Source organism: Macaca nemestrina, chromosome 12, assembly GCF_043159975.1.
Source record: "Macaca nemestrina isolate mMacNem1 chromosome 12, mMacNem.hap1, whole genome shotgun sequence".
NCBI lineage: Eukaryota > Metazoa > Chordata > Mammalia > Primates > Cercopithecidae > Macaca > Macaca nemestrina.
The window spans coordinates 19,772,892-19,795,509 of record NC_092136.1 but is presented as its reverse complement, the minus strand read 5'-3'; the positions used below and the strand labels follow the sequence as shown (position 1 = coordinate 19,795,509).

The following is a 22,618-nucleotide window of genomic DNA, read 5'->3' as shown; positions in this document are numbered from 1 at the left end:
GAGGTCCAGGCAAAGGCCAAGAATATCACAGTTTGGCCTGCACAGAGTGAGAAAGGAGGAAAGGGGAGGAACCTGCCTTGGGGACTTGTCTCATTCTCTCTGCTCTGAAGCTCCTGCTGGCCTCCTTCCTACCAAGACCTGGGCCTACCTTTCCCTCTTGCCCTTCTCCTGGCTTCTCTCTAATAATGGCTTTGGGTTGACCTTTGGATCTAAGGTATCTTTGTCTTGAGCAAAAAGTTCTGGAAGAGGGAGTTGTCCTTTACATACACCCCTGACCTGCTGAGAATGTTCCATAGCTGAGGCAAGTCCGCATTCTAAGGAACGATTAGTAGCCATGATGGCAGGACTACTTTCCTGAGAGGAAAAGCCAGGTGCCATGGCAGCAGATGGTTACCGTGAAGGCCCAGTGAAAGGGGCCTGAGCCGAAAGCTGAGAAAGTAGTGGCCACCCCTCTGGGCCCCAGGGGTAGGGAAAAGAGAAGCAGCCATGACCTTTGGCTCTAGGTCCTGGGATATTCTCAAGGCTGGAGGTTGGGGGTTGCCTTCTGCAGGGCAGGTGCCTCCAACTCCTTACTAGGTGCTGCACTGAAGGAAAGGGGCCAGCATGACTGGTTGGCGGTCCAGATTTGCAAATAGGATTCCACGAGTTGTGGCACAGTTTGCACGTTTTCTGCCCCGTCCTGCCCTGGGGACAGGGTCTCCAGCGTTCTCTTGAGGGACCAGAGAAGCCAATGAGGTTTGGCCAGAGGCTCTATGATCCACCAAAGCTAGGGCCCTAGCCTTGGCAGTCCATACTCTGTGAAATAACTCAATCGGGAAACACAGGGCCTTGAAGGCTGGAAAGTCCACGCTTAACACCCTCTTAGGGGAAAGACAATGAGGAAGAAACCATGGCCAAAGACTAGCAGGGATGGAGGTGCCAGAGGGAACAGAAACAACCAAAATGACCCCAAGAAGTCAACAGTGGGAGCAGAGGGAAAGGCCCCAAGTCTTAGAATGTGTGTGTGTGGGTGCAGAAGAGGGGTGCTTTGCAGGAAATGAAGTTGAGGCGCTAAAAAGAACGCTGGGAAGGTCCTGGCGAGAGACTGAGAAGCCCGGATGGCTCAATTCACCACGAGTAGCTGCTTGGGGCTGAAGAGAGGTTTGGGTCAATCTTTAGAGAGGACAGCCTCTAGGGAGAGTCTTTGGGAGGGTCCCCTCAAGGTAAAGGGACAGGACTGGGGTGAGGCCTGGATCCCAGCACAGGAGGTGGAGTGTTTCCGGGTCTCAGTGGCAACACATTTGTGTTACGTTACATTCTCACAACAACCATGAGAGGGACCGTTATTGTTCCATTTCGCAGATGAGAAGACCAAACCTTAGTGCTCTGAAGTCACTAATGCAAGGCCCCACTGTCCAGTCACTTGTGGAGCCAGTGAATTCACACCACCTGACTCCAAACCTGTACGCTATAAGAGCCCACTGACATCCTCTCCTTTCTCTGCCTTCCTCCACGACCCTCCTTTTCCGTCTGCCTTCTTGGTCTCTGCTGCGGGGAGCCAACCTGGATCTTGGGGTCCAGAGTCCTGCCATTAGTCATCTGATACCCAGGCACTAAGCCCACCCGGAGGGATAAGGCCCACACCGGCCACGGGGTGGAGGAGAGTCGGTGTCGGATTTAGGGCGGGGCTGAGCCAAGCCCAGGGCCGCAGGGGCCGTGGCTTCAGCACCGCGGAGAGCGCCATCTCCGGGGGCGGGGCTGGAGGGTGGGGGCGGGGCCGGGGCGGGGCGCGCGAGACCCCGGCCGGGGCCCGGGGGCGCGCGCGGGGCGCTCTCGCCAGTCCCGCGAGCCGTGCGCGGTGCGGTGCCGCGCCCTGCCAGACACAGGTGCGCCCGCCGCGCCCGCCTAGCCCGAGCCCTGCGGCGGAGGCTGCCCCCTCGCCGCGCCTCCGCCTCCTTCGCAGCCGCCGCCTCCTCCGCGCCGCGCTCCGCCCGGATGGCCAGGGCTGTGCCCGAGAATGGCGGAGCGAGAAAGCGGCGGCCTGGGCGGGGGGGCCGCGTCCCCGCCCGCCGCCTCCCCGTTCCTGGGGCTGCACATCGCGTCACCTCCCAATTTCAGGTGAGAGTCCCCAGCCGCCGCGCGCCTCGCCCTTCAGCCGGGACTGATTCGCCTGGGCTGCCCTGCCCGCCCCCCACCCCAGAACCTCGGGAACCCGGGAACGAGAGGGCAGAGTGGGAATGGGGTCTCTTCCCGGGACAGAGCCCCACCCCGCCCCCCAAGAAGCCCCGCCAGCCTCAAGTCCGGACTGGTAGCCGCTGCATGTTCATGAGGCTATTCCCTCCGCCATGCCTTGTCCTAGGCTGGGAGGTCTGCGCTGGAATTGGAGGAGGGGGCTCGGAGGCCGCCTTCTCCCCGACCTCCGGGCTGCGGCAGGGTCTGGGGTTGGGGCGATCCCGGAGCGGGCAGGCAAGCTGCATCTTAGCCTGTGCCCAGTTCGGAGGTTTCTGAATAGAGCTGGGAACAGCCTGCAGGGGCGGGGGTCGCAGTTTCCTGGGGCAACGACGTTGTTGGTGCTGGGAGGAGGATGTCTTGGGCCCCTCCCCAAGCCCTGCCTGCCCAGATGGGCCTACCTGCCAGGCCTGGCCGCCAGGCCCCTCTGGATTGGGCAGCACCGACCTGGGCAGGTGTGTCTCTCAGGGCAGGCGCTTGAAGGCTCAGCCTCAACCTGGGGAATCCTAGGCCTGGCTGTGGGAAGGGAAGTCGGCTCGGGAGTAGCCAGGGCCAGCGAGGGTGTGGAGGGAGATCCCTGCTGGGGTAAATACCCAGAACCCTGACCTGAGCTCCCATTCCACCACCCCTACCCCCCAATCTGGTGTTAGGCCCGTTGCATTTCAGAGAAGTGAAGGGTGAGTGTTGTGTGGAGGAGGAACAGATGTACCTCCCCCATAATTCTGATCCCTAGTTGGTGGGGAGGAAGAGGCCGAAGTCACTGCTCCGGGCCTAGAGAGGGAGGCTTAGACATACCTCATTGTTTCCCCATCTCAAGAACTGGCGCCTTCGCCTCTCCTGGGGCACCACCCAGCCAGGCTCCAGCTGGGCTATTGACGCCAGCCCCTCCTGGGAGCAAGGGGTCACTGGCTCCCAGGTCCTCAGGTGGGCAGAGACCCCTGGGGATCTCTAATGGCATCATCAAACCCAGAAACCTTCCCCGAGGCCGTGAGCTGAGCCGGGAGGATCAGAGGGAGCCAGATGGAGGAGGCCGGGCCTGAAGGCTCCAGGGCTGCAGCTCTCTGATAATGCCTTAGACTCACAGGCTGAGGTCTGAGACTCCACCTGGCATGGCACATGAGGCCTCCATGCAAATACTGCCTCCTCACCTGGAGGCCTCTACAGTGGAAGCACATGGGGCTTAGAGGGACCTGGGTTCAAATCCTAGCTCTACTACTTTCTAACTGCATTACTCAGGCAGGTTTTTGTCCTCTCTGGGTGCCATCTGTTAAGTGGGCTCATTAATATTGATTCTTGCCTGGAAAAGAGAAAAAGCACATCAGGTCAGTGTTCAACAAGTGTGTCAGCCCCCACACTCGCAGACAACACTACGGCTCGCTGCTGTCCAGAGCATCTTCCCAAGGCCCCTCCCTTAACCCTCATAACTGCCCCAAGAGAGGGTAACAGTCTGCCCATTTTATAGATGAGGTGATTGAGATTAACAAAGGCAGGATGGCTCATCTGGGGACTCCAAAATAGTCAGAGGCTAAGGCCACACCGGGACCCAGGTCTGTGCGTGTTCAATCCTCTCTACCTCCCGGCCCTGCCTCTGGCCCAGCGGGTAGCTTTTCCTCCTCAACCTGCTTCCCCAGGTGTCATGGATGCTTTAGTGAGAGGAGCTGAGGAAGCAGACACCAGCCAGTGAATGTGTGGCCAGCTCTGCGGCACATGGGACGAGGGTGGCAGTAGGCCACGAGGTTGAGGCGTGGGCCAGCCCTCTGGGACATGGTGGCCTGGCTGCGGAGACAAGGCCAGCACGTGGGAATAATAAACGTCAGTGTCTCAGGCCCTGCTGGCCTGCCCCACTGCTCCTGAAGCCCCCGCTGCCCTTTCTCCTGGCCCGCCTCTCACTGTGCTTGGCTGGGCTCCACTTAACCCTGGGTGGGTGGGTAGTGCTTTCTTGTGGCTCTTTGGTGGAGTCATGGATCCAGCTGGCCTGGGTTTGGATCCTGGCTGGCCCTTCTTAGCTGTGTGCCCTGACACTGGGCATTTAAGCCCTCTGAGCCTCTGAGATGCCAGCACTGGCCCCTGCTCAGGATGATCCTAAGAATCAGATGAGATAACATGTGTTGAGTGTTTTAAGGGCTGAGGAGAGCCGCCTGTAGGCAGGGCTGTGTGTGTGCACACGCACGCAGGTGCCTTGACCCCCGGTGCCACTGTCAGCTCCCAGAAGACACAGGGGTTCTGTACCCAAACTTTGGTATCCCTGTTGCTCAGCACAGGATAGTTAATAACAGTGGTAAGCGCTGACATTTGGAAGGCACTCAGTTCACCCAGGCACCATTCTAAGAGCTTCCTATGTGCAAGACTATTTACTCCTCGCAATAACTGTATCAACAGAGCGTTGTTATTATCCACACTTGCATGAAGAAACTGAGGCAGAGGGAGGTTAGGTAAGTGGCAGAGCTTGTAAGTGGTAGGCAGTCTGATGTCAGAGCCACCTCAAAAAGAAAGAGCCCTGGAGTACTGGAGGAGCGTGTGTGGAGGGGTGAGCATGTGGGCCTGACCTGAAAGAGTGGGAGCATTCGTTTGTTGGTGTTGGCTGAAATAAATACGTGTTGATTTTTGTTCTGATTATAGAAATGCGCCAGCTGGTTATAGTGGTTGGTCACCTTTGGGTGTGGTATGGGGCGAGGGATTTTCGCTTCGTATTTTACATCCTTTTTTTTTTTTTTTGGGATGGAGTCTCGCTCTGTCGCCCAGGCTGGAGTGCAGCGGCATGATCTTGGCTCACTGCAACCTCTGTATTCCGAGTTCAAGCGATTCTCCTGCCTTAGCCTCCCAAGTAGCTGGGATTACAGGTGCCCGCCACCACACTTGGCTAATTTTTGTATTTTTAGTAGAGATGGAGTTTCACCATGTTGGCCAGGCTGGTCTCAAACTCCTGACCTCAGGTTATCCACCTGCCTCAGCCTCCCAAAGTGCTGGGATTACAGGCATGAGCCACCGCGCCCAGTGTCATACTTTTACAGGTTGAGTATGCCTTATCTGACATGCTTTGGACCAGAAACATTTCAGATTTCTAATTTCTTTTGGATTTTGGAATATTTGCATATGCATAATGAAATAGCTTGGGGGTGGGAATCCAAGTCTAAACATGAAATTGTTTTTTTCTTATATATCTTACACATATAGCCTAAAGGTAATTTTATATAATAGTTTAAATAATTTTGTGCATGAAACAAAGTTTGGATTGCACCTGTCACGTGGAGTCAGGTGTGAATTTACCGCCTGTGCTGTTGTGTTGGTCGCAAGCATTTAGGATTTTAGAGCATTTCAGATTTCAGGCTTTTGGATTAGGGCTGTTCACCTGTATTTGACTTCTTATTTTATCATGAGCATAGGTTACTTCTGTGTCTTACAAAATAATAAAAGAAAATTCAAAATTGAAGTGATACATGTTCATTATAAAGAAAACTCTAGAAAAGAGAATTTAGAAATTTACACAGTGGAAACACTGGCACTGGGTAGGTGGGACAAAGAGGAGGGACAGAGGGACAGTTCACATGGGAGGAACAGTAGAGACAAAGGGGGTTTCATGGGCAGGAATGGAGCGAGCGGCCTGTCTGTGGTGTGTAGAAGGGGAATCTTGGATCAGAGAGAGACCTTAGAGACCAGGTCATCCAACCGGCTCCCTCCCCTTATGAAGAAACAAGACAGAGCGAGTGCTCCCCCAAGAGCACACAGCAAATTAGTGGTGAAGCTGGGACAGAGCGGGGCCATGGCTGCCTGGATGGTTTCCATCTGCCCCACCACCCTGCCTCAGGGATGAGAGATGAGGCCACCGAGAGGCTTCTTCCTTCATCACTCAACAAACGTTTGCACTTTGCCTAGGTCACCAGGGAAACACTGCAAAGGCCCAGACGTGGGCCTGGTCATCATGCTGGTGGTGGTGTAGAAGGACGACAGACAAATGGACAGACGGCTTTACAGATGGGCTGGTGGGTGTGATGATGGCTCAGGTCAAGGGACCCAGGCTCAGCGGGTCAGGACAGGCCCCCCAGAGGCAGGGACATTTCAGCTTAGGCCTGGTAGACGCATAAATATCACCCAAGGGTGTCACTGGAGTGAAGGGCTGAGACCAGAGCCGTGGGCAGGGTGCCTGGTGCGCAGTCTGGCGGGAGGGTGGAGAGCAGGATGTGCAGGAACTTGTAGGCCATGTGAGGACGCTGACCTCTTCACTGACAGAGGAGCCGGCAGGGGGTTAGGCAGGGAATGACAGGGTCGGACGGATCCTCTAGGACAGGGGCGTCCAATCTTTTGGCTTCCCTGGGCCACATTGGAAGAAGAAGAATTGTCTTGGGCCACATGTAAAATACACTAACACTAAAGATATCTGATGAGCTAAGAAACAAAAACAAAAAAATCACAAAAACATCTCATAATGTATCAAGAAAGTTTACGAATTTGTGTTGGGCCGCATTCAGAGCCATCCCGGGGCTCGTGCACCCATGGGCCAGGGGTTAGGCAAGCTTGCTCTAGGAGGATCACCTGGCTGCTGGGTAGAGTGTGGCCGGGGGCCTAGCCATCCTGCTGGTAAAAAGAAGGGACAGGTTCAGGGTGTGAGGAAGAGTTAGGGGGCAGATTAGCCCACTTGGTGAGGAATAGGGAGTGGAGAGGCAGGAGTCTAGGATGAGGCTGGGGCTTCTTGGTGGGTGGGGTGTCCAGTGGGAGACCAGAGGGGTGGTGGGCAGCGTGCGAAAATCATGTGGGGACCTGCTGAATTTGAGACTGGGGATCATTGGAGGACCCAATTGGAGGATTCATACAGTCAGTTGGTTTTGGGTCTGGAGCTCAGGGGAGAGGATAGGGCTGGGGCCAAAGACCCTGGGAGTCTGAATGTGGAGGGATGGCCACTGAAGCCTCAAAGAAGACATCACTTTCCAGGGAGACTGAGCAGAGGGCAGGAAGATGGCCGACCAGTGGCCTATTCAGCCAACCATGTTTTGCTGGAGATGAGGAGGTGCTGCCGGAGCTGCCTCATGCCCAGGACTGCCCTGGCCTGGCCCTGATGGACCTTGGATGTGGGGGCAGAGAATGTTGACTTGCCTCACACAGCCTGGCAGTGGCCAGGGCAGAATTTCAACCCCAGGTCGCTGATGGCAGAGCTTCAAAGTTCGTCTCTGGATTGCTGGAAATGAGCCACAACCCACTTCTAACCCGGGGCCCCCATGGTTCCCACAAATTGGGTCACAGCCACCATCTACACGTAGTTCTTAACCATTCTACGATGCCATCTTTGTTCCCTGGCCCCACTCTTGTATTCATTCCAAAATAGCAGGCACATCTCTGAGTGCCTTGCCTTGTTCCACCACTGGAGATGCCAGTGGAGAGCTTGTGGCTCCTGCTGTCATGGTGCTTGCAGTGCCTCTTTAATAGGCACTGATTTAGCACCTAGGGTATGCAGGGTCTTGGGCTTTGTGCATAGATAGGAGCGAAGGTAGGGAGTCAGTGCCCAGGTGAGTATGATGGCCCCGCCCTCAGGAAACTCACAGCTCTGGGGAGGGCAGGCAGCCCAGCAGCAGACAGGGAGCCCACGCTAGGCTGGCATGGCCCAGGATGAAAGTCTGTGAAGGAGAGCAAAGGAGAAAACAGCGCCCCAGATTCTACCCCATCTCACAACTCAGTGTCCATGTGAGTGTTTCTTCCTGTGTGCGATTCATCCTGGGGAGACCAGTGGATCATATATTCTGTCTTTTTGCTCATTCTGTTTGTTGCCGTTTTGCACCTTAATACGCAGACTTTATAATGTTCATTCCAAAAGACTGCATCACATTCCGTCCACTGATGGTGACGGTGGAACCAGCCCCCGGTGCTGGCGACGCAGGTGTTTTCAGTTGTTTGCTATGATGAGGAAGGAACATCCTGTGTGTCCCGGTTCTTCTCCAAACAATGTGGGATTGTTTCCTCGAAGCCGTTTCCCAAAAGTCGAATCACTGGATCCCAGAGTTCTTGCAACGTATCGTCACGAAGATGTTTAAACAGATCAAACACGTTATACCCCAAGTGGGGCTGTCCCTCGGGGCTCATTTCTTTGGTTGGATTCAGTTTTCGTTGGAGATGACCGCCGTCCCCGTATGGAGGTGGTCAGGAAGGGAGTTCCGACCCAAAGAACAAACCCAGCCCAACCCCATGTTCACCCAGAGCCGGGTGGTGCGGGTAGAGACAGGGCCTGAGAGGGATGCTGGACCTGGCTCATCCCCACCCCACCATTTCAGCCAGTGCCATCTTCCCGGAGGACCTGACATCCTAGTCCAGACTCCGGTGTAGGTGGGAACACAGGAAGTTGATTTGAAAAGTGGACTGACAGAGATTTCCAAGGCAAAAATCCAGAGAGCCCCGGGACACCTGTGGTTAATTCATTCAGCATTTGTTAAGTACCTATTAGGCACCACACATGTTGATCGAAACAGATATGATCCCACCCATATGGATTAACTGACTCCAAGGGGAGGCCACCACGGGCCACATAACCCAAAGGTAAAATTACAGTGATTCGGAACCACAGCCAGGAGGGACTCCGAGAGCCCATAGCAGGGCGGTTTGGCTTGGTCCCAGAGGTCAGAGAAGGCTTGCAGAGGAGACCATGCTACTGCTTTGGGAGCTGCGTTACTGGGGGAAGAGATAAAGGCGGGAGGTGGGAGGATTGAGGGGAAATGATGCTGGTTGGAGGGAAAGGAGGCTTTACAGAGCCTTCAGGCCACAGATGAGAATTTGGGGCCCTTCCCCTAAGGACCTGAAGAAGCTATTAAAGGGCTCTGAGCTGGGGAAGAGGGACCAGACCAGATTTGTATTTCAGGGTCAGCTTTGCTGTCATTGCCTGGTGGAGAGTGGCTGGTAGAGGAACCAGAGGGAAATGGGGAACCCACATAGGGTTGAGCAGCCAGTCAACAGGTGTCTTGATAACTCATTGGGAGCCAGCTTCGTTCTCAGCACTTAGAGGGCTGCAGAGAGGCAGGCTGGACCCCTGGACCACACGGGCCCTCTGTCACAAGAGAGGCCTGTGGGGCATTGTGGCCAGGACCCAAGGTCAATCAGTTGGCATCCTTACCTCACCACAGTGCAGCCAGGAATGCAAAGGCCAAAGAATGGCATCCAAACAGCCAATGCCTGGCTCAGATTCGGCCTTGCTCAGCTAAAGCCTCAGCACTTTACCACTTAACCCTTACTTTACATACACTTCTAACTCAGCCTACTACTGAGCTGAAATAGTCCATCAGAAAGGGCAGGACTGCGGTCGGTAGAAATGCGACCCAGCAAGGCAGGGGAAAAAGGCCGGAAACCAACATCAGAACACAAAAGGCATGTTTGTTCAGGGCCATTTAGGAAAGCACAGTTCAGGGTGGGGTGGGAGCAGGGGCTGGCATGGCCAGAACTGTGAGGAGCCGGCAGGGCCAAAAGCAAGGACTGAGGCAGCAGGGTAGGAGGAATCAGGTGAATGCAGGAACAGGGGCCTCACGTAGAAAGGTCAGGGTGGTCTCCAGAGACCAAACTCATGGCTCAGAGCCACCAAACGTTAATATGGATGACGTCTGAAGGATCACAGCACCCAGGATAGACAAGCAGGTCTGAAGGGTGGGCAGGGGCTGCTTCTACAGGAGGCTGCTGAAACTTCCAGACCCAGAGGTGAGGGAGGCCGGCCTGTGGAGGGCTGTAGGATTCAGTTTGGAGGCCTGCTGGTGCTAAGGCTGCCATGAGCAGGGTGGATCAAGCAGGACAGGAGGAAACCGTCCTCTTTTCCCCTTCCTTCTCCCCTCCATCCTTTCCTCCCTCCTCCTTTCCCTCCTTCCTCCCCCACATTGACCTTCCATGAGCCTTCAGGGACCAAGCATCTGTTTAGCCTTCTCTCCATAAAGGAACCCCCCAGGGTTTTGGCTGGGAGGCCAGAATATCTGGTGCCTGGAAAAGAGGAAAGGGCAGAGTCTTGGATGGGGGGTGACTTGCAGAGGGGACTCTTTGACCAATCAGTCCCCCTGGATCCTGGGTAGTGACCTCCTACTCACACAAACTCCATTCTGCTAACCCTCACCAGCCCTCTGAGGTGGGTGGGCAGGGATTGGTGGCTTCATCCTGTATGTGGGAAACTGAGGCATAAGGCACCTTATGTCTAAGCCTTAGTGTTCCTCATCTGTAAAATGGGAAAAATGGAATGAACCCTCTCCCAAGGTTGTTGCAATGAGGATTAAGAGAGATGCATGGCATAAATGTTGGGGCCAGGATGGGGCAGCTTCAACGTGAAAGAGTCAGGATTTATTTCAGGCCTCCCGCTTCCAAGCCTGATACGGTGATCATTCTTCCATCCTGCCTTACTTATGAGAGGCACCCAAAAAGTTAGACAAATCATCCCCCTTAACCCACCCCAGTAGGGCCAGGGATCAGCCATGGGTTCTCTGACCCCCAGCCCAGTATTCTTTCCAGCATTGCCCAGTTAAAGCCCACTGCCCTCAGCTGTACCAGAAGATGCTGCTGTCCTTGCCTCACCCAGACCTATTGTCCAAGGAAGTGGGAATATCAGGTGATGTTGAAGGTGTGGAAATGAACTGAGAAGCCTCTAACCCAGGTCTAAGCCAGACCCCGCAGGCCCTGCTCCAGCCTGCAGTTCGAGAGGAGCAGGTGGAGGCGGAGGCTGTCCTTTGACAGACATCTAGCAGGCTCATGCTGAGCACCCAGTGTGTGCAGGATGAACTCGCCAGCTCTGCCCTCCAGGAGCAAGGGGAGGAAGGGGTCTTGATCACCTGCTGGGTACAGTATAGGGTCATCAGTCAGGGTGCTGTGTACAGGCCCCAGCCACCTTTGGAGCAACCAGGGTTGGGGAAGTGGGTGTTTCTGAGGGAGGGCTGGCCCTGTCTGCTGCACACACTACTATACATCCAGGCAGATGGTGACATCAGCCGCATGCAAGGGCTGGGAGGGCTTCCTGGAGGAATGGGCTTAACTGAGCACTCTTCCAGCAAGCATGCTTTGAGAGTCTGCCATGTGCTCCATCTGAGCACTGGTTTTGACACAGGGCCCACGCGGACTACGCGTGGAGCCGGAGGCCTTGTCTGCAGGCACAGGAGCCTGCTGCTAGCGGAGAGCCTTGAGGGTTCCAAGTGGGGCGGGAGGGATGATGGCATTTCTGGCAGTTTTGTCTGATTGTCTGATAGTGGCAGGTGAAGTGGGATGGTGCAGGCATGGGGAGACTGAGGCAGACAGGCCAGTGGGGACATCTGGGAGGGCAGAGGCTGGACTAGGGCTTGGCAATGAGGAAGAGGAACCACGTGTGAGGAGACACAGATATGTGCAGGGGGGCCGGGCGCCTTGGCTCATGCCTGCAGTCCCAGCACTTTAGGAAGCTGAGGCAGGCAGATCACCTGAGGTCAGGAGTTCAAGACCAGCCTGGCCAACATGGTGAAACCCCGTCTCTACTAAAAATATAAAAATTAGCTGAGCGTGGTGGTGCACACCTGTAATATCAGCTACTCAGGAGGCTGAGGCAGGAGAATCACTTGAACCCAGGTGGCAGAGGTTGTGGTGAGCCAAGATCATGCCATTGCTCTCCAGCCTGGGTGACAGAGTGAAACTCTGTCTCAAAAAAAAAAAAAAAAAAAAAAAAGTGCAGAGGTCACTGACAGAGCAGGGGCATTTGAGGCCACCTCTGGGTCAGCAGTCCTGCAGCTCTCCCATGCCATCTGAGTCCCAGGGCCTCCCCTTTGCACCACTGGCCTTCTCGGTGACCATCTGGGCAGCCAGTGTGAATTGAACACTTACTTGGTGTCGGCCACTGGGTTACTGTCCCTGAGCTAGAGATGCCACCGTGTCCTGGACGGATGCAGGAGGGCTGCTCTGGCTTCTGGGCCAGGCCCTCCTCCCCAGTTCCACCCCAGCTGGCCGGCCACACCCTCCCCATGGCCCGGGGAACCACCACCCTTGGGCTGCAAGTCAGAAGTGACCCTACAGGGCACCTTGTCCATCCAGCCCCCATCCCCCACCCCTCTGTGCAGTGCCCTCCAGGGGCCTCCAGGTTCTGTTTATGTCACTCCAAAGGGACAGGAAGCTCGTTACCACCCAGCAGCCCTTCCAGCTCTGCTCTAAGGGCCCAAACACTGGCCCGCCCTTAGCTGTGGCTCTGGCGCCTCCTGCATCCATAGGCCCTGCCTTCCTGGGTCCTGAAGGCTTTGAGCCCTGGCTGCAGGAGGAGGCAGCCCAGATCAAATCCAGTCTGGATGCATCCTGGGCCCACAGAAGCCTCCCAGATGAGGTCGGAGGGCTGAGCCTATGGCAGTGCGAACGGAGTGTTCATTCTTGAGGTGTTTGGGAAGCGCCCCCTCATCTCCCACCTGGCACCCTGACTGGGGCACTGGCCCTTTAAAGCCAATCAAGGGCTGGCTTTTGGGGGGAAACATCCTAGATTTCTGCCATCTACTTACAAGCCTGGGCCAGGGAGGGGGGCCACCTCAGTCCCCGACAGGGGCATTGGAAGGGCAGGTGGAGCCAGTGGCATTGATTGAAGTAACCTGATCCCGTGAGGGAGGCGGCCACAGCGACAGCAGACAGCAGCGCAACGGCCAGCTGGGAGGAAGCTGCCTGCAGCTGAGGGCTGCGTTGGGAAGAGCTGGGGCTGGGACCCGGGTCGGCAGCTGCAGCCTCCTCTCCTGGCCTATCTATTTTTAATGAGCTCCCCAGGCTTCTGCAGCGGGCAGGACGCAGAAAGACAGGCCCAGGCGGTGGAGGCCAGAGGCCCCCAGCCCTGCCCTGAGCCCTGGCCTCCGCACCCTTCCGGGCATGAGAGGGCAGCCCTGGGGCCCCGCAGCCCCCCTGCCGGGCAGGGCTCTCCATGCAGCTGGTACTGAAGATGGATTCGAGCCCAGACAATGACAGCTGGTTGGAGGATCAATGGGAGCGCTGGTAGGGGCTACCGGGGCTGGCAGGGGTGGAGACCAAGCTGGGGTGAGCTCCATTGAGCTCAGGGTCTCTATTTGGTCTGATTGAGGCGAGCGGCAGGGAGTCTAGGCCTCCTAGGTTCCCCTGGGGGCTAAGCCACCATCTCTTCTGGGTGACCTTGGACTCGTGGGTTTCCCTTGCTCTGTGCCTCAATTTCTTGGACTTATCTGGGAAAAGCCTCATACATTCTTCCCAACTTCCCAAGTGTTCTACCCTCCAGCAAGCCAGGCAGAGTGCCCAGGACTAGAGGTGAGCAAGAGACAGGCTGCCTTGCAGTGGCTGGCCCAGCTCTGCATTCTGAGGTGGGGACTCAGGGCTGGCCTAGGGAGAGGGGGGTTCTGGTGAAGCTGGTTAGTGTTGTAGTGCCCCGGTGCTCTGAGCTGTCTCCTGAGCTTATAACACCTCTGATTCCACCTGGGGCTTTTCCTGACCCCATGTGTGCAGCCTCCTGTTCAGGGTCCTTACGATGGAAAAGGAGAAGATTTTGTGGTTGAAGAGATGAGACCACCAAGTGCACAGCATGAGGCTATAGTCCTTTCTGGAATAGGCTGAAACTACCCACACCAGATTTTCCTTCGCTTGTTCCCTGGGCTCAAGGGGCATGAGTCTTCCTGAGCTGGGGCGTGGGGCCCTCCTTTGAGGCTGCTGCCAGCACCTCGGGTCTTGCTACTGCAGAGATTGCACTGGGAGCTCTCCTACTCCAGGCTTGCTGCTCTTCTCAACTCCATGGATTCTCCATGGTGAACTGGCCTTGGCACCTGCCTTGACCCTGGGAGGAGGCTCTGACCAGTTAGGCCTTCTAAGCACTGCCTGCTGGTTGGCAACAGAATGACAACTCCCAGGGAGGAGCTGGAGTAACCCAGAGCCGCCTCTTCCGCTGCCACCCTAGGAGGATTGCCTTTTGGCCCGAGCCCCATGCTCTTTCCCTGCCTGCTGACTACCCCCTGCATTGACACAGATGGACCCCAAATCCTGTCCTCTGGGGGCTGTGTTCGGCCTTCAAGAGGCTGCCCCCTGAAAGAGGTAACAGGGAGATGTGAGCGGGCATAGCAGTGCCCCTGAGTTGTAACTTTGGCTTCCTGTCCCCACCAGGCTCACCCACGACATCAGCCTGGAGGAGTTTGAGGATGAGGACCTCTCGGAGATCACTGATGAGTGTGGCATCAGCTTGCAGTGCAGAGACACCCTGTCCTTACGGGTAAGGGTGAGCTCCCAGGAGCTCCTGAGTGGGGTGGCAGGAAGACTAGGGACGGGGTAAGGGCATCCCCATATCGATAAAGGGTTTCAGGTCTGTGCTGGCACCCTCATGAAATGAAATGATGTGCAAGAAACATAGGTATACTGCTTGGCATGTCTTGGGTGTACAATCAGAATTTTATTTATTATTATTATTATTATTACCGCTGTCGGGGACTAAGGCAGGAAGTAGCTCCTTCAGCTGCCCACAAGATGAGAGAGGTAGGAAGTCTTGAGACCTAGGGCATTCACAATTAGGACCAGACTTAAGGGAGACTCAGGGCTACCCTAAATCCTTTTGGGAGCAGCCCTGGAAAGGGCCTGAGGCAGACAGGGTGGAGTCTGGTAGAATCTGCAGTGCTTTGAGGCAGGAAGAAACAGCCAAGGCACTCCTGGAATAACTCCTGTGGCTGCTGGCTGCTATACACCAGACAGATGGCACTGCATGGCCTCCCAGACCGTCTCTGGCCCCTAGTCCTAAAGGCCCCCACTGAGGAGTTTGCTCAGCATTGCTGCTGGTTTGGGCCCTTGGCTTTGTCCTAGGGAAGATGACTGTCTCCTGTCCCTAAAGATCTGAATGCTGCCAGGAGGTCCCCAGCACCTGGGGAGCTGCGGTCAGATGGGGATCCCAACTATGTCTTTTCAGAACAGGAAGAAGGGGCTGGCTAGCCAGGAAATGGAGGACAGAGCACAGGGGTTGGTTTTAGAGCCCAGAGCTCCTCTGAGCCCCCAAGAGGGCAGGTAGCCAGATATGGTGTCAGGAGAGTGGTTACCATAGGAGCATGCATTATGCCTTGGGGAGGGGGTGCCTGTCTCTGTGTTGACCTCCTGCTACCCCCATAGACTCAGTAAGCTCTGCCAGGCAAGAGGAAACCAAGGGGTGTGGATAACCCCCTAGTCCCCAGTACCCCAACCTTCCACTCTCCGGCCAGGCCAGGAAGAGGCAGAGGCCTCTAGATTTGGGGAATGGTCTCAGGGCCCTGACTTAGCTTCTCAAAGGTCAGGCACCTGTTCTGGACTCTCACCCTGCCCTCTCCCCCAGCTGCACTAGCAGAGCCTTGGAGAGGGTTGCCCCCCAGCTAGGCAGGGCCCCCAGGCACTACTGGCCAGAGGTGTGCCCCTGAGGGGCCTCAGACAAGCTCCAGCGGGCTTCACACACGTTCCAGTGAGTACTCAGCTCTCTTGGAGGTTGGGAGGCAGTAGTGTTGTCCCCCCTCAACTGATGAGGGGCCTGAAGGGTCAGGGGATCTGTCCAAGGTGCCAGGGAGTTGGCGGCAGAACTGGAGCTAGGATGGGGCTCTGCATCTTCAAGGCAGACTCGTGGAGGGCCGATCTCGGGCTGGAGGGGCCTGGGCCGGCTGGCTTAGGACGGGGCTTCCACCGCCTTGGTTCGGGGGCCCCGCTCGCCCCTCCCCCTCGGCGTCCCCTTCCCATCCCTTTCAGGTCTCCGCCGTTCCTTGCCTGGCTGAGCCTCAGTTTTTCCCGTTTTCCTCAAGTCGCCTTCAAATACTATTTCCCCCGCCCCCATCCCTTGCCGCCGCCCCCCCCCGAACTCCTTGGCGACCACTGAGTCCCCATAGCAACAGCGGCGACTTCACTCTGGGCTCGGCTTACAACCCCAGTGAGGTCACCGGCCGTTGCCAGGGGAACGGGAGGGCGCAAGGAGTCCGGGGTGGGGACTGTGGGGAGGTGCAGGCAGTCAGAGGCACGAATGGAGCCGGGAGGCGGCGGCCTCGCGCTTCCTAGCGGCCGGCGGGCGAGAGCGCCCCAGTCTCCAGCGGCCCCTGCTCCGCTCGCCTCGTGACCCCTTCGCGCAGCAGAATGGACTCGCCCGGGAGGGGGGCGGTGCAAGCGGCCTCGGCCCCGCCCCGGCCCCGCCCCCTGACGCCCCTCCGTGCGCCACGCAGCCCCCGTGCGCCGGGCTGCTCTCTGCGGGCGGCGGCGGCGCGGGGAGCCGGTTGCAGGCCGAGATGCTGCAGATGGACCTGATCGACGCGGCGGGGGACACTCCCGGGGCCGAGGACGACGAGGAGGACGACGACGAGGAGCGCGCGAGGAGGACGACGTCGGGAGCGGGACCGCCCAAGGCCGAGTCCGGCCAGGAGCCGGCGTCCCGCGGCCAGGGCCAGAGCCAAGGCCAGGGCCAGGGCCCGGGCAGCGGGGACACGTACCGGCCCAAGCGGCCCACCACGCTCAACCTCTTCCCGCAGGTGCCGCGGTCTCAGGTGAGGTGCCAACGCGGGGGGCGGCGCCCTGGGCCGCCGCGGAGATGTGAGGGGGAGCGCAGAGGGGCTGCAGCGGAAGGGGACACCCACGGGTCCAGTGTCTGGGGACAGCGCCTGCATAGAGGCCGCAGTGGCTTGCTCCCGGGGGTGGGATCCGAGCAGCGGGCAGAACCATCCTTAGGAAGAGGGCTAAGTCCAGCTGGCCGGGCTTGGAGCCTTGAGGCGGGATTGAAGGAGGAAAGGACTGGGGTTTGTAGAGGAGTAGGGAATTAAGAGAATGACGCTCTGAGGGGTTCGAAGGGTTTGGAGTGTGGGACCGCAGGCTGTGGCAGGGTTTCTCCTTTAGGGTATGGGGTTCCTGATGAAAGCGGGGTAGGAGCAGGGCCTGGAGAAAAGGGCATCCGAAGTGGTCATCGTCGGGGAGGCCATGGGAGATTGTGGCGAGGTGGGGATGGGGAGCTCAGGGGCCACAGGCCGTTTGAGATCTGGGCAGCTGGGGATTCCCGGAAGGCAGGGGAGAGGAATGGGGGATGGAGCTGCTTGGCTAAGTTGGGGGCCTAGGGCCCCTGGGAGGGTGGCTGGATGCCAAGGAGAGTTGAATAGGGTTGGGGGAGCCGGCTGTGGCCCTTTGTCTTCCAGGCTCATCAGGAGCAGTGCAGGGAAGGAGCTCCTGGGAGGTGGGGCTGCTGGGGCTGCAGGGAAAGGCTTGGTCCCTTTCCCAGGATCCTGTGAATGGCTTTTGGCAGCCTGGCTCAGGAACGTGAGGGCTTGGGAGAGAGCTCCCAGGGGAGGGAATCTCCGTGGAGTGGAGGGAGCCCTGTGTGGGCATTGTGGGGAGGGGTCCCGGGGCTGAGAATGTAGAATGGGCAGCCCGGGATACCCAGGAAGGAGGGCTGCTGACAACTGCATCTGTCAGTCCTCAGTCACGTGCCACTGTGGTGCGGGGTGCAGGAAAACTCTGTTATGGATTTGTCACTGGGATGATTCATCCCTGTCCCCCAGGCCAGCTGCTGGGGAGACCCTTCCTTGTGCTTTTTCCAGGCTCTACCAGAAGGTTCCCACCCCTTCTAGGCCATAACTTCCCAAGCTCCAGAGCAGAGAATCACCTGTCTCTGACTTGGGCTGGATTTGAGCATTTTCCAAGTAACCCTCAGTGTCTGGGACTGGGTATCTGACTGTGTCTCCAGAGAGCTCCTGCTTCTCTTCTCCCCCACCTCCTACCCCTCTTGCCACCACACACATTGACCATCACCACCTTTGTTAAGGGTGATAAGAGCATCTCCCTGAGGGTTGACCAGCTTCCCTGAGCAAGGCGGAAGGCCATCCGGAGCCAGCAAGCCTGGCTGTGACTTGCCACCCTTCCTGCCTGCTCCAGAGGAGAGTTGGGAGTGAGGCCTTTGACAGTGGAGGCGGGGTGAACACAGCAAATGGCCCTAGGGATGGCCTGAGGGGGCAGGGCCGGGGCCTCCCTGTGCCGGGCACTGTTGACCACTTCCATCACAAGAGCCTTTTGTTCCCCGCACAGGACACACTGAATAATAATTCTCTGGGCAAAAAGCACAGTTGGCAGGATCGGGTGTCTCGATCATCCTCACCCCTGAAGACAGGTAAGTCAGGGCCCTTTTCCTTACCTGGACCTCCGCCTGCCCTGACTCAGTCCCCACTGCAGAGAGCAAACCCTGCAGTCTCCAAAGGGCTGAGTAGAGGTAAACGGGTCCACCCACATCCCTGCACAAGCCCATCCAGGGGGTGAGATCAGTGGTAGCGTGAGTGAGTTGACTGGCCCCAGAGAGGCTTTGTCTTGGTTTCTGTGTCACCAAGCTGAGAGTGGCGGGTGCAGGCAGCTGGGAGTTGGGACAGAGCCCCTGCCTTCATGACCTGCCTGCTCTCCAGGGGAGCAGACGCCGCCACATGAACACATCTGCCTGAGCGATGAGCTGCCCCCCCAGAGCAGCCCCGCCCCCACCACAGACCGGGGCACCTCCACCGACAGCCCTTGCCGCCGCAGCACAGCCACCCAGATGGCACCTCCGGGGGGTCCCCCTGCTGCCCCGCCTGGGGGTCGGGGCCACTCGCATCGAGACCGAATCCACTACCAGGCCGATGTGCGACTAGAGGCCACTGAGGAGATCTACCTGACCCCAGTGCAGAGGCCCCCAGACCCTGCAGAGCCCACCTCCGCCTTCCTGCCGCCCACTGAGAGCCGGATGTCGGTCAGCTCCGATCCAGACCCTGCTGCCTACCCCTCCACGGCAGGGCGGCCACATCCCTCCATCAGTGAAGAGGAGGAGGGCTTCGACTGCCTGTCGTCCCCAGAGCGGGCTGAGCCCCCAGGCGGAGGGTGGCGGGGGAGCCTGGGGGAGCCGCCGCCACCTCCACGGGCGTCTCTGAGCTCGGACACCAGCGCCCTGTCCTACGACTCGGTCAAGTACACGCTGGTGGTGGATGAGCACGCACAGCTGGAGCTGGTGAGCCTGCGGCCGTGCTTCGGAGACTACAGTGACGAGAGTGACTCGGCCACCGTCTATGACAACTGTGCCTCTGTCTCCTCGCCCTATGAGTCGGCCATCGGAGAGGAATATGAGGAGGCCCCCCGGCCCCAGCCCCCTGCCTGCCTCTCCGAGGATTCCACGCCTGACGAACCCGACGTCCATTTCTCCAAGAAGTTCCTGAACGTCTTCATGAGTGGCCGCTCCCGCTCCTCCAGTGAGTCAGCAAGGGGAAGCAGTTGGGGGGTGGGGGTTCCCTAGCGGGACAGAGCCAAAATGCGAAGTGTTCTGGGAGGCGACCCCAGGCCCCATCTGGTTAGGACTGAGGCTTCTACCTGCCCCGCTAAACCTGGATCAGAGCTGCAACCTCCCATCCAGCCACACCCCCTCACCTGCAGGTGCCGAGTCCTTCGGGCTGTTCTCCTGCATCATCAATGGGGAGGAGCAGGAGCAGACCCACCGGGCCATATTCAGGTGAGAGCCATGGGCTGGCTGGGCCTGGCCACGCAGCAGTTTGGGCCACACACCACCCTCCATTTGTCACCCCTACATGACCTCAGCCTAACCCCTGCCATCAGCATTCGTTGATCCACTCAGCCCTGGGAGGACAGTGTCCACTCTCTAGGGACTCAGAGTATGGTGACAAAGAGGATGGCTACGGTGAGGGATCCCAGGACTGCGCACCTAGTCTGGTCGGGGGCAGGGCACCCAGGAGGGTGACCAAGAGAATGCCTGCCCACACCCCACCTGACCCTTCTCTAGACAAAAGCCTGCGCTTCCCACAGCCTCTCCATTTTAGAGGGTCCCTGCCCGCACCCTCCCTTGGCCTGTGTTTCCTCAATGGCAGACGCATGTTTGCTTGACCTTGCTCTCCCCTGGGGTTAGCACTGCCACAGGCACACAGGATGCTTTTGCAAATGTTTACTGAAATGACGATGCTGCTGTGGCTCCCAGACCGCAGAGTAGGCCTGGCCGGACAGGCCCTGGTGCCGAATTTCTCACCTGTCCTTGCTGGGGACAGGTTTGTGCCTCGACACGAAGACGAACTTGAGCTGGAAGTGGATGACCCTCTGCTAGTGGAGCTCCAGGCTGAAGACTACTGGTACGAGGCCTACAACATGCGCACCGGTGCCCGGGGCGTCTTTCCTGCCTATTACGCCATCGAGGTCACCAAGGAGCCCGAGCACATGGCAGGTAGCGTTCCCTGCCTGGCCTGTGCCCCCAGCCACCACATCTGTCTGCCCCGACTTGCTGCTGGGTGAACGTGTACTCCAGATCTTAGCCAGACAGGTGGGGGGCTGAGTGGAGGTGATTTTAGGTCCTTTTCACGATTGAGCAAAGTGAGGCCCGGCCAAGTTGGGCAGCCAGGGATTGTGGCAGCCTGTGTGGGCTCTGCCATTCCCTGTGCCTCACCCGCCCTCCTTCGCTTGGCTGCTCAGCTCCCTCCTGCTGTTTCTGCCCCTCCTCAATTCACACTTGCTTTCCAGCCCTGGCCAAAAACAGTGACTGGGTGGACCAGTTCCGGGTGAAGTTCCTGGGCTCAGTCCAGGTTCCCTATCACAAGGGCAATGACGTCCTCTGTGCCGCTATGCAAAAGGTACCTGAGCCCTCTCCCTTCTCCTCCCTTGGATGCTCCCTGGGGCAGAGGAATACAGGTGTCTAGAGGCAGTAAAGGCCTCAGGGCTCAGGCCCTGGGACAGGAGGGATCAGCAGAGGAACAGACAGCAGCTGACGTGGCTCCGTGTGTCACCTATAGATTGCCACCACCCGCCGGCTCACCGTGCACTTTAACCCACCCTCCAGCTGCGTCCTGGAGATCAGCGTGCGGGGCGTGAAGATAGGCGTCAAGGCCGATGACTCCCAGGAGGCCAAGGTGACTCCTCCCAACCCAGCCCCTTCCTTCCATGGCCCCCAGCTTTCCCCCAAGACTTGGAGTGAAGAGGCCGTCTCCTCTCACCCTCATTGCAGGCCAGGTGACCGCCCTCTTGCTTCTTTTCTCCCTCCTGTAGGGGAATAAATGTAGCCACTTTTTCCAGTTAAAAAACATCTCTTTCTGTGGATATCATCCAAAGAACAACAAGTAAGTGGGGGTGGGATGGCAGTGGAGGAGGCACGGGTGGTCTGCAGCCTTCAGGTGGTTGGGTGTGGGCCGAGCCCCTGTCCCAGCACAGACAGACCTGTCCCTGCAGGTACTTTGGGTTCATCACCAAGCACCCCGCCGACCACCGGTTTGCCTGCCATGTCTTTGTGTCTGAAGACTCCACCAAAGCCCTGGCAGAGTCCGTGGGGTACGTGTGCATCCTGCTGAGCACCCAGCCCGAGGGAGCACACCTCATCCCAGGCCCTAGGGCTGCTTCCTGGCGCTCAGCTTTGCCCCTTGGTTTCCCCCGCAGCTCTGGAGAACCATCTCCAGACCCCAGTGCAGTGGCCTGGAGGGGGGGTGGCAGGGCAGGGCGAGCCTGAGGAGTGGCTTCCAGGCTTGGTAGCTGCTGAGCCACGTCTTCAGCTGACATCTTACTGGGAAATGCAATGGCAATTCTGTAGAGAACAGAGCCAAGTGGCCCCGGCCAGAGGAACCAGAGCCGCATTCAGGCCCCAAGGCTCCGGTGGGAAAACCCTGGGTCGGGATCCCATTCCTCCCTTGCCAGTGGCGGTCTGAGCCATCTGTGTGTCCCCTGGCTTCTAGGAGAGCATTCCAGCAGTTCTACAAGCAGTTTGTGGAGTACACCTGCCCCACAGAAGATATCTACCTGGAGTAGCCGTGCAGCCCCGCCCTCTGCATCCCCCGGCCCTCAGGCCAGTGCCAGGACAGCTGGCTGCTGACAGGATGTGGCACTGCTTGAGGAGGGGCACCTGCTACCACCAGGGGATGAGGAAGTGGGGGCTGCTGGCCCAGGGTAGGGGAGGGTGGGGCAATGGGGAGAAGCAAATGCGGTTTATTGTAATATATGGGATTAGATTCATCTATGGAGGGCAGAGTGGGCTGCCTGGGGATTGGGAGGGGCAGGGCTTGGGGGGCAGGCCTCTGGCAGAGAAGGATGTCCGTTCCAGGAGCACACGGCCCTGCCCCATCCTGGGCCTTACCTCCCCTGCCAGGGCTCGGGCGCTCTGGCTCCTGCCTTGATGAAGCCCGTGTCCTGCCTTGATGAAGCCTGTGCCACCTGCAAGTGCCCACCCTGCCCCTGCCCCAACCCCCACCAAAAAGCCGTGAGCTCAGGCTGAGCCCAGCCACCTCCCAAGGACTTTCCAGTGAGGAAATGGCAACACGTGGAGGTGAAGACCCCGTTCTCAGCTCCGTCATTTGCGGGACTTTGGGTGGCTCCTGCCACTGACCTCACCGGCATGCTGGCCTGTGGCAGGCCTAGGACCTCAGTGGGGAGGAGGAGCTGCCGCAAGGCCCTGTCCCAGCAGGAGGGAGGCTTCCTGACTGACACAGGCCAGCCCCATCTTGGTCCTGTCACCCTGGCCCCAACTATTAAAGTGCCATTTCCTGTCTGG

The 22,618-nt window shown here is 58.1% G+C and overlaps 1 protein-coding gene across 2 annotated transcripts; it reads left to right on the top strand.

Moving 5' to 3' along the window:
• The first annotated feature begins 1,816 nt into the window (after nucleotides 1–1,816).
• LOC105471651 (mitogen-activated protein kinase 8 interacting protein 1) lies at nucleotides 1,817–22,615 on the top strand. Of its 2 annotated transcripts, none has more exons than XM_011724226.2 (12): nucleotides 1,817–2,097; nucleotides 14,263–14,368; nucleotides 16,314–16,631; nucleotides 18,157–18,238; nucleotides 18,525–19,337; nucleotides 19,519–19,594; nucleotides 20,142–20,314; nucleotides 20,608–20,717; nucleotides 20,877–20,993; nucleotides 21,130–21,200; nucleotides 21,310–21,408; nucleotides 21,807–22,615. In XM_011724226.2, exons 1-12 carry the CDS (start codon nucleotides 1,997–1,999, stop codon nucleotides 21,877–21,879), a joined length of 2,139 nt encoding a protein of 712 aa, XP_011722528.1. In that variant the 5' UTR covers nucleotides 1,817–1,996; the 3' UTR covers nucleotides 21,880–22,615. The 2 variants fall into 2 exon arrangements, with proteins under 2 accessions (XP_011722528.1, XP_011722529.1); XM_011724227.2 differs by lacking the exon at nucleotides 1,817–2,097 and adding an exon at nucleotides 12,774–13,134.
• The last annotated feature ends 3 nt before the right edge of the window (nucleotides 22,616–22,618 follow it).

What these genes read in the sequence shown, in the direction of transcription:
- LOC105471651 (XM_011724226.2), top strand. Translation starts at nt 1,997, where the DNA reads ATGGCGGAGCGAGAAAGCGGCGGCCTGGGCGGGGGGGCCGCGTCCCCG. An exon ending in GAGACACCCTGTCCTTACGG is followed by an intron (nt 14,369 to 16,313) that starts GTAAGGGTGAGC and finishes TGCGCCACGCAG; the next exon opens with CCCCCGTGCGCCGGGCTGCT. An exon ending in ATGACTCCCAGGAGGCCAAG is followed by an intron (nt 20,994 to 21,129) that starts GTGACTCCTCCC and finishes TCCCTCCTGTAG; the next exon opens with GGGAATAAATGTAGCCACTT.